The sequence below is a fragment of the Meles meles genome, chromosome 2, assembly GCF_922984935.1.
Source record: "Meles meles chromosome 2, mMelMel3.1 paternal haplotype, whole genome shotgun sequence".
Taxonomy (NCBI): domain Eukaryota; kingdom Metazoa; phylum Chordata; class Mammalia; order Carnivora; family Mustelidae; genus Meles; species Meles meles.
This window is the reverse complement of record NC_060067.1, coordinates 28298272-28315914: the sequence shown is the minus strand read 5'-3', so window position 1 is coordinate 28315914 and position 17643 is coordinate 28298272. Positions and strand designations below refer to the sequence as shown.

The 17643-nt window shown below is 40.6% G+C and overlaps 1 protein-coding gene across 1 annotated transcript in view; it reads right to left on the bottom strand.

Annotated features, from left to right (window-relative positions):
• The window catches only part of TEC (tec protein tyrosine kinase), a 153546-nt gene extending 149102 nt beyond the window's left edge, over positions 1-4444 (bottom strand). The window contains exon 1 of the mRNA XM_045997703.1: positions 4373-4444. Coding sequence (XP_045853659.1) covers positions 4373-4384 — 12 coding nt within the window. The 5' untranslated portion in view covers positions 4385-4444. The remainder of the gene's footprint in view (positions 1-4372) is intronic.
• Positions 4445-17643: the final 13199 nt, after the last annotated feature.

The following is a 17643-nucleotide window of genomic DNA, read 5'->3' as shown; positions in this document are numbered from 1 at the left end:
GGCAAAAGACATGAAGCGACATTTCACCAAAGAGTTCATACAGATAGCAAATTAATACATGAAGTGATCTTCAACAGGATTAAGTGCTTGGTAAGTGCAAATTAAAATTATGATGAAATATCACTAAACGACTATCAGAATGGCTGAAATGAAACATACTAACATCAAATGCAAGTAAGAATGTAGAGAAAGTTGACCACTCATTCATTGCTGGTGGAAATGCAAAATGATACAGCTACTCAGGAAAATGGTTTGGCAGTTTCTTTAAAAACCAAACATACAACGATCACATGACCCAGCAATTGCACGTAGGCATTTGTCCTGGAGAAACGAAAGCTTAAGTGCACACAAAAACCTATATTCAAAGTTCAGAGTAATTTTCTTTGTAATAGTCAAAACCTGGGAAAACCCCTATGTCCTTCAATGGATGAATAATTAATCTGTAGTATATTATACCAACTACTCAGCAACCTCATACACTCATTTGACACACCCAACAATCTAGATAAATCTCCAGGGAGTTAGGCTGAGTGAAAAGTGCCAATAAAAATGGTTACGTACTTTATGGTTCCATTTATATAACATTCTAGAAATAACAAAGTTACAGAAATGGAGAAGAGATTAGTGGTTGCCAGGTATTAATAAGGGAGCGGGGGCAGAACAACACGAGTATGGCTATAAAAGGGCAATACAAGGGGAGCCTGGGTGACTCAGTCAGTTAAGCATCTACCTTTGGGTCAGGTAATGATCCCAGGGTCCTGGGATCAAGCCCCACATCAGGCTCCTCTTTCTCGCCCGCTTGTGCTCTCTAGCTCGCTTTCTCTGTCTCTCAAATAAATAAAACCTTTTAAAATAAAAAATAAAAACAAAAAAAGGCTTCATGGAGATGGAAACATTGTCCTGACTGCATCAATATCAGAATCAGAATCCTGGGCACCTGCATGGCTCAGTGGGTTAAAACCTCTGCCTTCGGCTCGGGTCATGATCCCAGGGTCCTGGGATCGAGCCCCACATCCGGCTCTCTGCTCAAGAGGGAACCTGCTTCCTCCTCTCTCTCTGCCTGCCTCTCTGCCTACTTGTGATTTCTATCTGTCAAATAAATAAATAAAATCTTTAAAAAAAAATCAGAATCCTGCTTGTAGGGTCACCAGGGTGGCTCAGTCAGTTAGGTGTCTGCCTTTGGCTCAGGTCATGATCCCAGGTCATCAGGCTCCCCACCCAGCAGGAGACCTGCTTCCCCCTCTCCCTCTGCATCTGTCTTGTCACTACCCCTGCTTGTTCTCATTCACTCTTTCTCTCTCTGTCAAATAAATAAATAAATAAATCCTGTTTTGTGACATTGTACTGTAGTTTTGCAAGATGTTACCACTGGGGGAAACTGGGAAATAGAAGATCTCTTTATAGTTTTGTCTTATAACTACATGTGAATCTGTAATTAACTGAAATTTAAAAGTCGAATTAAATTCTTAATTAACAGCTGAAAATGAAATGAAACTGAAACAGTAGCCAAAAATTTTTGCGTATTTAATACTAAGTATGGTTCTAAGCACTTGATCCATCTAATCCTCCCCCCAACCCAACAATATAAATTTTACCAAACTCAAGCAACAGACAGGTAAGCCCTGGTGCACACTGAGGCTTCCTACTGCTCAGATCCCTAGGGCACTCATGAAGTGAATGCATACCTCCTGGCTAGGTTTGCCAACACCATTACCAAACAAATTTGGATAAATTTGTCACAAGAGAAGCCAATAATCTGGGGTGCCTGGGTGGCTCAGTTGGTTAAGCAGCTACCTTTGGGTCAGGTCATGATCCCAGGGTCCTGGGATCAAGTCCCGCATCCTTCCCACTCTTTGCTCAGCAGGAAGCCTGCTTCTCCCCTGCCTGCCATTCCCTGCTGGTGCTTGCCCTCTCCCTCTCTCTCTGTCTGTGTCAAATAAATAAATAAATAACCTTTAAAAGAGAGAGAGAAGCCAATAATTCAAGAGATGAGGATTTGGAAAAGAGAAAGGGAGAAAATTATGTAGGGTACCAGCAGCCAGAGGAGGTGGCAAATTCAAGCCTTATCAGCTAACCTGCAGAACGGACATCTAGAGTTTTATAGGAAGAAGTTCAAGGAGTTCATGCAAGAGAACAGGCAGAGAGCAGGTGATCATGGCTGGGGCGATCATGGGCTGAGAAGGGGACGGGCCCTTCTGAGGCATTCTGTTGCTATCAAGGCATTTCTGGCCTGCCAGTTGGAATGTTCCAGTCATTGCCAAACACCTTCATTAATGCCTCAAAAAAGTGTGATGAGAAATAAGAACAATGGGCTTTAGTTAGAGTGTGAGTTAGGCAGTCTTGTCAATTTCTAGTTTTAAATGTTGGGTGTTGACAGTGACAATCGTTAGTCCCATTCAAGAGATGAGAAAACTGAGGGTCAGAGAATAGTGAAATAATTTGCCCAAGGTTAATAGTTAATAATCAGTAGGAATATGATTTAACTACAGGCCCCCTGGTTCCAGAGTCTATGATCTTTAGTACCATGTTAATAATCAGGCAGCTTGGCATACTGAGGCTTAACTTTTCTTGAAATCACATCCTCAGGCCTACTCTGCCTAAGGATCAGTAGCTGCTGCCCTCTTCAGGCAGAGCATTGTCGCACAGTTATCGCAATGCCCACTACTCTATTCAACTGAGGCCATTTTATTACTCCATCACGCCATCCGTGGATATATGTTACCAAGTCCTGCAGACCTTTACGTTTTAGACCCTGGCATGTTTTACCATGTGCCTGCAAAGTGAAAAAGCCATGGGGAGGGGAAAAAAATATATATTAAATTACGCTGATTTAAACCTAACAAAGAAGAACCATTAGAATAATATGAAGTTTGAATTATAGAATATTTTAAAAATAACTATAATAAAGCATGTGCAGATAGGTACTCTAATACTGCCGCATAAGTTGTTGATTTTTTTTTTTTTAATTAAAAAAAAAAATAAGGGGCGCCTGGGTGGCTCCGTTGGTTAAGCTTCTGACTCTTGATTTCTGCTCAGGTCATGATCTCAGGGTCATGAGATTGAACCTTGCTCTGGACTACAGGCTGGGCATGGAGCCTGCTTGAGATCCTCTCTCCCTCTCCCTCTGCCCCTCCCCCTCCTTCCAATCTTAAAAACAAATTAAATTTAAAATAAAACAAAATCTTTCTCTAGACCAGTTCTCCTCATGCTATCAATTACTTAGTTCATCCCTCTTCCTAACTAAGGGCTGTTAGTCTCCCTTCCCTACCTCACCCCACTCTAGTAGCAGTCAGTGTCCCTCATATATCCCCTGCTCATTCACCTTTCCCCCAGAAGGACAAGGTCATTCTCTGGCTCTTTTTACGTTTTTTTTTTTTAGATTTTATTTATCTTAAAGAGAGTGAAAACAATCACAGAGAGAGATTGGGATCACAGAGGCAGAGGGTGAAGCTGACTTACCGCTGAATGGAAACCCGATGCAGGCTTGATCCTAGGACCCTGAGATCATGACTTGAGCCAAAGGCAAATGCCTAACACACTGAGCCACCCAGGCACCCCACTCAGGCACCTTCTGCCTGAAAGTTTGCTCTTAGCTCCTTTATAGGGAGCAGGCCAGAAATGCCAAGACAGGTAATATCCCCAGGGAGCTGCAACCCCCCACTGATGAATGAGAACTGGAGGGTACATAGCAGTTTTCCTGCCCTTGGATGGGACAACTCTGAGTCATGTTCCCAGTGGATCCCAATAGGACTGAGGCCTGGTCACGTTCCAGTTCACTAACACACTTTTAGTCGTTTCTTTCCTTCCTTGTTTCTTTCCTTATGAGTGTTGTCTGGAATCCCTTCCCAGACAAATCATTTGCATTAAAATCTTTGTCTTCCGTCTGACGAATGTCCACCCTTGCCTAAAATACCCAGCCCAGGAAAGAGAAAGAGAAAGAAAGGGAAGGGAAGGGAAGAGAGGAAAGAAAGGAAAGATGTCTTTAAAAACACAGAATTGGGGCACCTGCGTGGCTCAGTGGGTTAAAGCCTCTGCCTTCAGCTCAGGTCATGATCCTGGAGTCTTGGGATCAAGCCCTGCATTGGGCTCTCTGCTCAGCAGGGAGCCTGCTTCCTCCTCTCTGCCTGCCTCTCTGCCTACTTGTGATCTCTGTCTGTCAAATGAATAAATAAAATCTTTTAAAATAAATAAATAAATAAAAATAAAAACACACAATCACTCAGGAGGAGAGTGAAGACCAGTGGCATTTCTAGCCCATTAAAAAGGATTAACCTGGTTGGTTTTAGAGGGAAAGGTAACCTTCAGCATTGAATTAAGAAGGAAGGTGAAAGCAAAATATCTGAAATCCCAGTTCATACCATTTCCTCCTTACCTCTGAATTCATCCAAGTCTGAATTTCCAATCACTTTACAATAATGAGTGTGCTCTCTACCCTGGGGCTCCGGTTACTCCTTCAAGGATGACTGTTGTGGACTGAACTGTGGCTTCTCACCCTCCCCCCAAATTCACAGGTTGAAGTCCTAACCCCCAATGTGACTGTAATTGGAGACAGGGCCTATAAGGAAGTAATGAATCATAAAAGAATGGTTTTAATCTGATAGGACTGGTGTCTTTTTTTTTTTTTTAAGATTTTATTTATTTATTTGTTGGGGGGGGCATAGTGAGAGAGAGCACAAGCAGGTAGAGTGGCAGGCAGAGGGAGAGAAAGAAGCAGGCTCCTCACTAGGCAAGGAGTCCAATGAGGGGCTCAATCCCAGGACCCCAGGATCATTGCCTGATCTGAAGGCAGACACTTAACCAACTGAGCCACCCAGTCATCCCAGGACTGCTGTCCTTATAAGAGGAGGAAACACCAAGAGTGTGTGTGCCCAGAGAATAGACCAGGTGAAGACACAGCAAGAGGGTGACCATGTATAAGCCAAAGACAGAGGCCTCAGGAGAGACCAAGCCCTCTACCACCTTGATGTTAGACCTCCAGCTTCCAGAGCTGTGAGAAACTATAATTTTATGGCATTGCAAAAATACCCAGTCTGTGGTATTTTTATGTCATCCTAAGTAGACTAATACAGCAACCCTCAACAGAGGATGGACAATATTCAATGTGCTTATGAATTTTTCTACCTCCAGTCCTTTGAATGACAATGGGAATGAAGTCAATGTCCAAAGACTAAGTTTAAGGCACCCTCTCAAAGTTCTTGGGACAATGTAAGCCTGTGATTCTTGTATGATTCTGTGAAAGGGAGGACAAAGGCTTAAATAATGACTGAGATTTTATTTTCTGCCAGATAAATGGATGAGAACTCAAAGCTGATGATTTTGGTTTAGAAAAGTAAGGACTATGAGTCAATAAAACCAAAAGGCAACCAATAGAATGGGAGAAGATATTGCAAATGTCTTATCAGATAAAGGGCTAGTATCCAAAATCTATACAGAACTTAACAAACTCAACACCCAAAGGACAAATAACCCAACCAAGAAATGGGCAGAAGACATGAATAGATATTTCTGCAAAGAGGACCCAAATGGCCAACAGACACATGAAAAAATGTTCAACATCACTTGGCATCAGGGAAATACAAACCCAAAACCACAATGAGATAGCACCTCACACCAGTCAGAATGGCTAAAATTAGCAAGACAGGAAATGACAGATGTTGGTGAGGATGTGGAGAAAGGGTGGAACCCTCTTACACTATTGGTAAGACTGCAAGCTGGTGCAGCCACTCTGGAAAACAGAATGGAAGCTCCCCAAAAAGTTGAAAATAGAGCTGCCCTATGACCCAGCAATTGCACGACTGGGGATTTACCCCAAGGATACAAATGTAGTGATCTGAAGGGGCACCTGCACCCAAATGTTTATAGCAGCAATGTCCACAATAGCCAAACTGTGGAAAGAGCCCAGATGTCCATCGACAGATGAATGGATAAAGAAGATAGGGTATATCTATACAATGGAATACTACTCAGTCATCAAAAAAATGAAATCTTGCCATTTGCGATGAGGTGGATGGAACTAGAGGGTATTATGCTAAGCGAAATAAGTCAACAGGGAAAGACAGTTATCATATGATTGCACTCATATATGAAATTTAAGAGAAAAAACGGGATCATGGGAGAAGGGAGGAAACAATAAAACAAGACAAAGTCAAGGGAGACAAACCATAAGAAACTCTTAATCTCAGGAAACAAATTTAGGATTGCTGGACGAGAAGGGTGTGGGGAGATGGGGTAACTGGGTGATGGACATTAAGGAGGGCACGTGATATAATGAGCACTGGACACTATATAAGACTGATGAATCACTGAAATCTACCTCTGAAACTAGTAATATTCTATATGTTAATTAATTGAATTTAAATTAAAAAAAAAAGACTATGGCATCTTATGCCATGGTGTCATGGACTCATTAATACTGCAACTGATGGGGGGACTGGGTGGCTCAGTCAGTTAAGTGTCTGCCTTGGGCTCAGGTCATGATCTCAGGGTCCTAAGATCCACCCCTGAGTTAGACTCCCTGCTCAACAGGGAATATGCTTCTCTCTCTGCTTCTGCCCTCCCCTCCCCACCCACTTATACGTGCTCTCTCTCTCTCTCTCAAATAAATAAATAAATAAATAAAATCTTTTTTAAAAAAAATAACTGCAACTGGTGGTATAAGAAACTTAGATCAAGTCATATTCTCCATCATCTCCCAGACGTACTCAGCCAAATTAGTTCCAACTTACGGGAATTTTGTACTATATGTATTTAAAAGAAGAAGAAACACATTTGCCTCTTCTGTTCCCATTTCTCCAAGTACAAATTTAAATACAGAAGAAATAAAGCAGCTGTGAAGAACTCCCTCTTTCTGTACTTTGTTTTTCTAAGGTTGTATGTTATTTCATAACATTGATAACACAATATGATGACCAAAAACAAGCTGGGCTTTTTCAGTTCAACTTAATTCTTGGCTTCTGAACAATAGTGGGAACAAAGCCCGTAGGAAAATTTGGCCAGGCAGACACATTGTTGTTACTTATTAGGGAGTCTGCTAGAACTGATAGCAGACCTCTTGATCTTTTTGAAGAGGTAAAAACAAACATCACTCTCTTTTGAAAGAAATGTGTTCCCCTGTTTGCTAATTTTGAATTTCTCCATTTTGAAATTTTCAGACACATACTAGAAATTGTCCTCTGTGAGATTTCCTCTTCTTTTTTTTTCTTTATGGAGTTATAATTAACATATAACATTATACCAAGGTTTCTTCTTAATTGCCTACAAGATTTCATGAAATTAGCACCTACTGTATACCTTCACCTTGCACCTAGCTGGAGGACTCTCATCAAAATGCCAATCGAGTAAGTAAATAAATAAATTTCTCTTTGTGGAAGAAGATGGTCAATGAAATCAACTCTGTTTTCAAAATTGCCTTCATCCGAAGGCTGTTTTTCTGCCCTTTATAATTTTCTGCATTGTGAACTTTAACAGAAAAAAAACAATGTCTTCCGTAGAATTCTTGTACCCTGTTTAAACAGAAAGTTCTTGAACATCTTTCCATAATAATGCAACTGGAGTCCTCAGAGGCTGATGGAAACATTCAAAAGGACAGCTTAGCGTATTACCAAGTCCTCTCACAGGTCCTAAGTGTAGGCACTTTGATTAAGTGTCAGTGGCAAAGCAATGTGAGAGTGTGACTTCTGTGTAGATAATGTTAAGGAAGAAACAGTGCAGGGCAGCCTGGTTAGCTTCTCTCCTTCCTTGAGTGGCCCAAAGCTAGCTATCTCCTGATGTGATGGAGAAGATGAACCCTGTGCCGTGTGAAATAGCAAAGAATTCACAATAAAAACCAATGGTTTTACTCAAAGAATCTGAAGTAAACCATCACCTTGATGTAAAAAACCAAACATCCTTTGCCATATACACACATCTACAGACCTAACTCCACTAATACATTTTTTAATTTGGTCACTCAGATAAATCTACTAAAGGGAACAAAATGAAAAGATCTGTTATTTCCTCCCTCTATTTTTCCTGCTTTCAGCCCCAGACTCAACCCCAGCTCCCAGCACGGACCTCCCCGCACAGCCCCGTGCTATCAGTCATCAAACAGATCCTCTTCATTCTGCCTGAGCCAGAGCCTTCCATGGTGGTCCCATGCACAACTCCCAACATGCTGTGAGAGTGGAGTGTTGGAATGGGCAGGAGCTTTTCCAGGTCCCATCTGTCCAGAGCAGCACTATTGAGTAATACAGTCTACACCACAAACGCAGGCCACACATAATGGAAAGTGTTCTAATGGCCACTTTGAAAAAAAGTAAAAAGAAATAGGCAAAATTAATTTTAATGTATCTTACTTCTTTACTGAAGTGTAATTAATATGCAATATAGGTACATTTCAGGTGTACGACATATTTTTTTTTAAGATTTTATTTATTTATTTGACAGACAGAGATCACAAGTAGGCAGAGAGGCAGGCAGAGAGAGAGAGGAGGAAGCAGGCTGTCCGCAGAGCAGAGAGCCCGATGCGGGGCTCGATCCCAGAACCCTGGGATCATGACCTGCGCTGAAGGCAGAGGCTTTAAACCACTGAGCCACCCAGGCGCCCCTGGTGTACAACATATTGATTTGACATTTCTGTATCTCATTCAGTGTTTACCGTGATAAGTGTAGACACCATCTGTTACCCTGTGACATTGTTGCTGTATTACTGATTATATTTCCTATGCTGTACTTTTCATCTCTGTGATTTGTTTAGTTTATAACCGGAAGTTTGCACCTCTTAATTCTCTTTTTTATTTTGCCCAACCCTTCCACCTCCCCTCTGACAACCACCAGTCTGTTTTCTGTCTTTAAGAGTCTGGTTTTTTGTTTATTTGTTCATTTGGGGTTTTTTTTGTTTTTTGGTTTTTTTTTTTTTAGATTCCACGTGTAAGTGAAACCATATGGTATTTGTCTTTCTCTGTCTGACTTATTTCACTTGGCGTAATATCCTCTAACTCCATCCATGCAGTCACAAAGGGCAAAAATCTCATTAATTTTTTATGGCTAAGTAATATTCTTATGAGTATGTATGTGTATCTTATTTAACTCAATTGACCCAAAATATCTTTTATACCTATAATACAAAAATTATTAGTGAGATATTTTACATGTTTCTTTTTTATACTAAGCTTTCAAAATTTGGTGTTTATCTTACACTTACACTACATCTGTACTTGGACTAGCCACTTTCAGATATTCAAGAGCCATACGTATTTACTGGCCCCATATTGGAAAGCATGGGCCCAGAGCACACAGGGGTCACACATTCACAGAGGAGAGGGCAGGGAAAATGGTGTTACCTTCAATACAATAGCCGGTCACATTTTGGGAAATACTGCCACTGGATTTTCCACGACCCGAGTTCAGAATACGGTATCTCTCCAGACTGAGATTCTGTAGTTGATCCTAAAACTGCCCGCCACCTCCTCAGAGATGTTTCAGGAACTCCAGACTGGGAACTGATTACCCCACGTTAGAGCAGGAGCTTCAAACTAGAACAGCCCTGATGGGATTCACTTTGGTCTGAATTGCTGTCCTGTGGGGCACTGCTGAAACGACACGAAATTCTGGGCTAGAGGCTGAAGAACATTTTGTAAGATGCTGGATTTTATTTATTTTTTTTTCTTCTTTCTCCAGGCAAATTCTGTGATTTTACAATCCAAGCTTTCAAAGTTGTTGATTGTCAACGAGCTGCCACTGTAGTATTTCTACCATACTCTAATTCCGTTTTATTTCGAGCCATATGCACAGTCAATATGGAGTGTGAAAAAACTGTTTAAAGCAGAAAACCATGTTTTTTTTAATTATCCTTACCACATGTAAAAATAGCCTGCGTTCTGTCATCTCGAGTGAGGACTGTTTAGACTAGTCACACAGCTCTGCTCTTTGAATCTGCTCAGTTCTGTTTCCATTGAAAATATAGGTCTGGCCTAACTATGCCAGGTGCTTTTTTTTTTCTTTTTTTTTAGTGTTTTTCTTGAGGTAAAAGAAACAATATTTAAATATGAAAAATAACTAGTTTTGAAGATTTGGGCATTTGTAGTCCAATGAGTCATAAAATGATAGAATTACATACTTTCATAGATGGTGAAAGAGAAGCCATTCAGACAAACCCCTTATATTGTAGATGCGGATGATTTTCCTTAGAACATTTTAAAGTCTGGGGTGCCTGGGTGGCTCAGTCAGTTAAGGATCCAACTCTTGATCTCAGCTCAGGTCTTGATTTCAGGGCCGTGAGTTCAAGCTCTGCGTTGGGCTCCACACTGTGCCTGGAGCCTACTTAAAATGAATGAATGAATGAACAAATAAATAAATATATGTTATTTTATGTAATAAAATAAATACATTTATAATATATACTTATATATAAATATATATGAAAGTCTTGATCTGTATTTTAATCCAGAGATTTTTCAAAAACCAAGATATTTCAAATCATTTATATTCACAGGAAATGATCATAATTTAAAATTTTTAAAATTTAATTCATTGATTTAACAATTATTTATTGGGAGTCTCTTATGTGCTACAAGTCTGATAGATGCTGAGAACACACAGAAATATTATTTCGTTCTTGTTCATGTTTATTCCAAGGTATTATGATACATTATGATGGAAGTTTACACAATTTATAATGCTTTCAATAAACAACTAATGGATTAACCAACATATTATTGTTTTTTGTTTTAAAGATTTTATTTATTTATTTGACAGATGGAGATCACAAATAGGCAGAGAGAGAAGAGGAAGCAGGCTCCCTGCTGAGCAGAGAGCCCGATGAGGGGCTCGATCCCAGGACCCTGGGATCATGACCTGAGCCACCGAAAGCAGAGGCTTTAACCCAATGAGCTACCCAGGCACCCCTATTGATATATACAATATAGAAAGATTCTTTAATTTTGTGGTTAACCAGAGTGGTAACATAACTAAACAAGAAACTATAAATTTAGCCAGAGACACTATAATAATTATAATATTGTAGCAGAAGACATTCAGTGACAGATGGAAGGAAGACTTCTAACCAAGAAGGTTATTAAATGCTACAATGGCTTACCACAGGAGAATGGTATCTTTATGTACAAATACAGGTTATTTCTTCCTCCTTCAAGGTCCATTCAAGGAAGTGTACCTGCAAGCAATGAAAGACTTTTCCCTATTTGTTCTGGTAAATTTATGTTTTCCAATTTATGAAAGCAATTATGAGCATTTGGGACAATATAGAGATAACATCTCATACATAATCCCACAGCTCTAAAGCTACCAAAGTTAGCAATATAGTATTCCTCATTTCTGTCTTATTTCCTATCCAGACATCTCCATTTCATATAGCTGAAGTCATTGTGTATTTTTTACATTTACATTTACATTTTTCCTATTATTTTCACTTGCTACAACCTAACCATTTCATCTTATAAAGCATAATATTCATATGCTCAGTGGTGGGACTGTTCTGTGAGGGGTTAGTCCATGTATTTTATTCCCCGCACCGTTACCTACAGCCTCTCTCTTCTTTGGCTGCAAGACAAGAGGCCATCTTCTAGATAGGGTCAGAGCAGTGGTTGGTGCTGAGTGATAGCTTTCTAAATTTAAAAGGAATGTCTAAATGTAAGCTTCCCATCCCACCCCTGGTGCGCGCGCGCGCACACACACACACACACACACACACACACATTAGAAAGCAAATGTATTCGGAGAAACCAGTTCCTTCCTCATCACCAAAATCCAAGATAGAAACATTTCTCAAACCTGGGGAGGGTGGGGAAGAATTAAAGGAGAGCCCATGGGGCTTCGAAGTTGGCCAACCTCCCTCTCTCCTCACATTCCAGCTCCTGTGCCTGTTCACCGAAGGAACAAGTATTAGCAATGGAGCCCACCCCCACCCCCACCCAGGGACTTTTGAGACCTAGAGTAGAGTAGAATGTGCCTTAATCGTCTTGCCTGGAATGCTGGTGGTTCCACCCAGACTCGGAGGAGTTTATAAGAAGCTTAAGAGAAGGAGTTTAAGAGTTTAAGGGAAGGGATAGGGAGACCCTGTTGGATCCAAGATGTTCACAGTCCTTAAGAATGTTTACTTAAATATTGCCCTGCAAAGGGCTTCCATAAGCAGCAGTGGGGCCAGGAGGAATTCCAGGTAGAAGAGTCAGCAGATGGATGGGTCCACCTTCTTAACACATTCTAAAAAGAGACATGCCTAAGCCAGGACACGGGGTGGGGGGGTGGGGGGGGGGGCAAAGTGGGGCTATCCTCTTGCCCAGCATCCCACCCCTCTGTTGCTCTCCCTTTAGGCAGGTCAGCCCGAAGTGGTGTGGGGACAAACAGACTGCTTGTGCAGCTGGAACTTAATCACCAGCAGTCTTGAGGAGGCTGACAACACGAGCAGCTTGTATCCGGAAGCTTTGTGGGAAGGTGAGTTTGGAGGTGATAATCCCCACCAGAGAGAGAGAAAAGTTCCAGCTCCACCTCCAGTCCATTTCTAGGACTCCAGATCATTCCCCAATCATAACTGTCTCCACAGATATCAAAGATTTAGTATTCTTGATATTCTTTTGTAATTTAAGCATCATGAAATTCCAAACTCTTGCTATGTAGAAGATGGAATTGCAAATGGAAGATTGTTCATAGGAAAAAAAGACTAAAAATCCTTAACTATCTGGCACATGTAGGCACTCAGTATTTGTTGATTAAGTGACTGTAAGGACAAGAGAATATAATAAATATATTTATAGAATAAAATAGAATATTTTAGAATATAATATATTATATAGTAGAATTATATTATATATAATAGAATATTTTGGAATATAATAAGTTTATTATATTCTAAATTTCATTTGGGATCAGGTTACTTGGCTATCTAATATTTATGATGAATGTATTTCATGGAAAAGTGTTGCTCTATAAAATAATAATATATTCTTAATCTCAATTTTAAGAGTCAGTTGTTGTTGAGTCATCCATGAATTTAAAGATATTTTTAATTTCTTTTTTTTTAAGATTTTATGTATTCATTTGAGAGAGAGAGAGAGCATGAGCAGTAGGGGGGAGGCAGAGAGAGAAGCAGACACCCCACTGAGTAGGACCTTGGGATCATGACCCAAGCTAAAGGCAGATGCTTAACCAAGATGCCCCTAGATATTTTGAATTTCTGTGATAGTTTCATAGCCTATACGATTTTTAGGAAAAATTTGCAAATGTTTATATTATACTATAAAAGTATACTTCTGTTCAAAAACCATTATTTTTATATCTCTTACTTATACTCTAATGATATGGTAGTTTGTGGGGGGGGAAAAGTATTTTCCTGGATATATTTTGAAGCAATTCATGGACAATTTTTTTAATTTACTTTTCATCTTCATGTAATCCTGGAAATGGCTCTCAAATTAAATGATCATCTACTATATGGAGGAGACTTCTATAAGATAGCACTATGCTAATTGGATGCTAATGAATCAGTAGTCCATTGGATTTTGGAAAACATTATTAAGCATAACATGTATTATCTATAGAGTAAGGCAAACAAATTTAAAATCTTATGTATAAGAAAGCAAAAAAATGAGGATTAAAATACTTGGAAGTTCATAAGTTACCTAAGTTTCAACAAAGGAAATTTTAGAGTAAATACGAAAAGCCCTAAAAAGTTATGCACCATTTGATTGAGTAATTCTGTCCTGATGTTGCAGGATTGCAGGGTTCTTGTCTCGCAGAGTCGAAGACTGAATCTCGTGGACACAAAAGGGTAAAGTGAAATGAAATTTAGTAAGTGAAGGTGAAGCAGAAAGGAAAGGTAAAAACTCTCTAGAGTGAGAAGGGGCCCAAATAGGTTGCCACTGAGGGCTTTTAGGGGCAGTCTTTTATTGAGAACTGACTGGGAAGCTTGTGGCCTTGAGATTCTTGTGCCGTCTAGGTTTGTTCCCTTACCTCTTATTCAGCTCTGTCTCAGCCTCTCCACCTGCCAGGAATGGTTTCAGAGCCCGGTCAGGAGAGTCAGGAGACTCCTGTCTCTCCTGCCTATACCTTATCCCCTTCCTTACTCATGCGACAGGACCTGTGGGCAGAAAGAGCTACTCTGGGATTGGGAGAAATGACTGATGGTTACTTTTTAATTAGTGGGGATTAGAGATAGCACAAGTCTCCAAGGAATCTGGAAGCAAGGTTTTCAGGACCTTGAGGGGGCAACTGCTGCCAAGATTGTGTTACTTTTAAACATTAAGGCACTAAGGCAGTCACAGTTCCTTGAGGAAAGTCACGTTCTGCACACTTCCAAGACATCCCTCAAATTTATTTTTAAAAAATTCTCCTCGTTAGCTGTTTTACTGAATTAAAAGTAATGATCTTATGTAAAAATAAAACCGCAATAGCTTAAGAAAAAAAATAGTACTTAGTACAAGAGAGATTATCATAAAAAATGAGGTAAGCATCACTTATAAACATGCAAGAGAGCATTAAAAGGCAGTGATTTTCTCTGCCCCATCTCCCTGGAAGTTAAATATCTATCTATGGAGAATCAGGAAAGTAAGGGTATAATTTTTAGGTATTAGTAATGATTAATTAGGTTGCTCTTTGATTTTGCTTTAAGACAGTTTGCATAATGAGGAAAATTCACCAAGGATTTTAAAGCTTGGCTTGATTCACCCAAAGTGTCTGAGGGAGAAAGTAACTTTTCCACTTCTGACAGTCATTAGAAAGGAAGCTGGGTTACCTTTTTTCTCCCTGGTGGAAGCAAGATGGCTAGTGCGTCATCTTCGTATACGCATCCTACTATTCAAGCATTCGGCAAGACAGAGTAGGGTATGAGCTGTTTCATAATGGATATGCAATGTAGTGACTCATCTCATCCTTCCAGGAAAGAAATTTCTTAACAAATGGCATAGCAGTAGGCATCAGGTGTTATAAATCCCAGCTGTCACCCACAGAACTAATAGTGATGTGGGAAACAAAGACAAAAGAAAAAGTAAACTTCCTTACTACCTATAGCCCACTGACAGGTCCTTGAATCAGGCAGAGTGACATTCCTCTAGGAACTCAGCTAATTCAATGTCAGTAGGGCAAAAGGCCATCTTAGCCCAACCCCCAGGATCCCGTAAGTTTACTTTAATATATAAAAATTTCTTTGGAAACTTCTCTTGTTTCTACCCCCAATGGTCCCCCAAATATATGACCCACTGATATGTATCTGAAGGGTCTCATGACCAAGGTTTTATTAGGCTGTAATAAATGACCTTTTCCCAACAATAGCTAGCCCCCTCAAGGTCATGGAAACCTTGCTTCCATAATACCTTAGAGACTTTCACTATCCCTGACCCCCTCCCAACTTGAAAGTATGTAATGGGCCACTCCTCATGACCCACTGCAGCTCTTTGTGCCCATGGGTCCTGTCCCCATGTATTAACAAGCCACCTTCTTTCTTGGTCATCAGCTTCGAATCCTAACATCTTTCCTACATAAACAGGATGTTATGAGAGATATTTGGAAACTCCTATGCAATAATGTGACTAAAGACCTAATACTTCTTTGTTAACTTTTTCTTTTTTTTTTTTAATATTTTATTTATTTGACTGATAGAAATCACAACTAGGCAGAGAGGCAGGCAGAGAGAGAGGAAGGGAAGCAAGCTCCCCGCAGAGCAGAGAGCCCGATGCGGGGCTCGATCCCAGGACCCTGAGATCATGACCTGAGCGGAAGGCAGAGGCTTAACCCACTGAGCCACCCAGGCGCCCCTAACTTTTTCTTTTTTAAAGAGTAGCATATTCCAGGGTGTTTGGGTGACTTAGTCGGTTAAGCATCTGCCTTCAGCTCAGCTCATGATGCCAGGGTCCTGGGATGGAGCCCTGCTTCGGTCGGCAAGGGAGCCTGCTTCTCCCGCTCCCTCTGCCCCTGCTTCTGTGTGCTCTCTCTCTCTCTCTCAAATAAATAAAATCTTGAAAAAAAATGTGAATGATAATAATTGTTAAGCAACAAAAGCCCATCTATCTGGTTCAACTCCTGCCTTCCCCAAAACAAAACAAAAACTGATTTTGTCACCAGCCAGACCCCAAGACCTGGCCTTTACTGCTCACCTACTTGTACCCACTGACCATTGTCTCACATTTTTCCTTAAGCTCTTTTTTTCCACCTTATCTCTTACTCTGGAAAAAGACCCAACGAGCCATCAAAAAAAAAAAAAAAAAAAAAAAGAAAGAAAGAAAGAGAAAAGAAATCTTGCCATTTGCAATGACATGGATGGAACTAGAGGGTATTAAGCTAAGCAAAATAAGTCAGTCAGAGAAAGACAATAATCATATGATCTCACTGATATGAGGAATTTGAGAAACAAGACAGAAGATCATAGGGGAAGGGAGGGAAAAATAAAACAAGACAAAACCAGCGAGGAAGACAAACCATAAGAGACTCTTAATCTCAAGGAACAAACTGGGGGTTGTTGGAGTGGAGGGGGGTGGGAGGGATGTGGTGGCTGGGGGATGGACACTGGGGAGGGTATGTGTTGTGCTGAGCCTTGTGTATTGTGTAAGACTGATGAATCACAGACCTGTACCCCTGAACCAAATAATACATTATATGTTAATTAAAAAAAATTAAAATAAAATTTAAAAAGACCTGACGAGCTTCCCGTGAAAGATACTGGAACTAACCCTGGAGCAGTAACAGCCACTCAGATAGAGAGCTCCAGCAGCCCAGACCACCCAGACCAGTTTGAGCTTAACTCCTGACTCACACCTGCCCAGATGGAACATGGAGCGACCCACTGAGTCACTGCCAGTCCCCTTACCTCATTGTAATACTAAAATCCCCACCCCAAGAGGAGCACAGACCTCATTTACATGGCGACATATGAGGTATTTATAGGCGTGTTTCCTTAAGGTGCAAACTTGACCTTATGCCTGCCTCTACATACAATGACAAGGCTCTCCTTTCTACATATTCATCTTAACCCTAAATAAATTCATCCATTCACCCTTGCTTGGGGAGTCCCGGCTTTGGAAGTTATTCTGCATGATGTACTTATTTGCTGCAAATAAAGTTTCCTTTGTGTGATCACTGCACCTGGTTTAGTCTCTACCTGTGACTCACCAAGGAGCAAATTCTCAGTTCAGTTACGATGTGTACTAAACCTTTGAGTTGGTGAGAACCTCTTCCGTTTAGCCCAGGGAAAACATTTGCCCAAAGTGCAGCTGAGGAGGGAACAGAAGGCAAGCTGAAAACAAAGCAGAAACTGACACCCCACCACCCCCTCCCTCCCACCACGAGATATATATGACATTCCTCAGGCTGCCCTAAAGGAAAAGCAAATAGTTAACTTGTAGAGATCACAATCCTGCATGACGCGAGTCTCCTTCGGTTTACAAGTGTCCTAGTGCTTTACAAGGAAGAAGCTTTCTTATCAATAGCCTAATTTCCAGAGATCCATAATTCAGTTCCTGGAGCCCTAACATCTCCATCCTCTCCCTTCCATAAAACTGAGGGAGGTTGAAGCAGAAGGAAATGTGAATAAAGCTGAATTTCTTCTAAAGCTTATTGACAAGGACATGTGATAGGAGGAGTGTGACAGTCCACAGGAAACTCCCAGCTGTCTTCATGCTGGTACCTCATTAGAGGGAGAAACAGCTTGGCTTGACAATAACC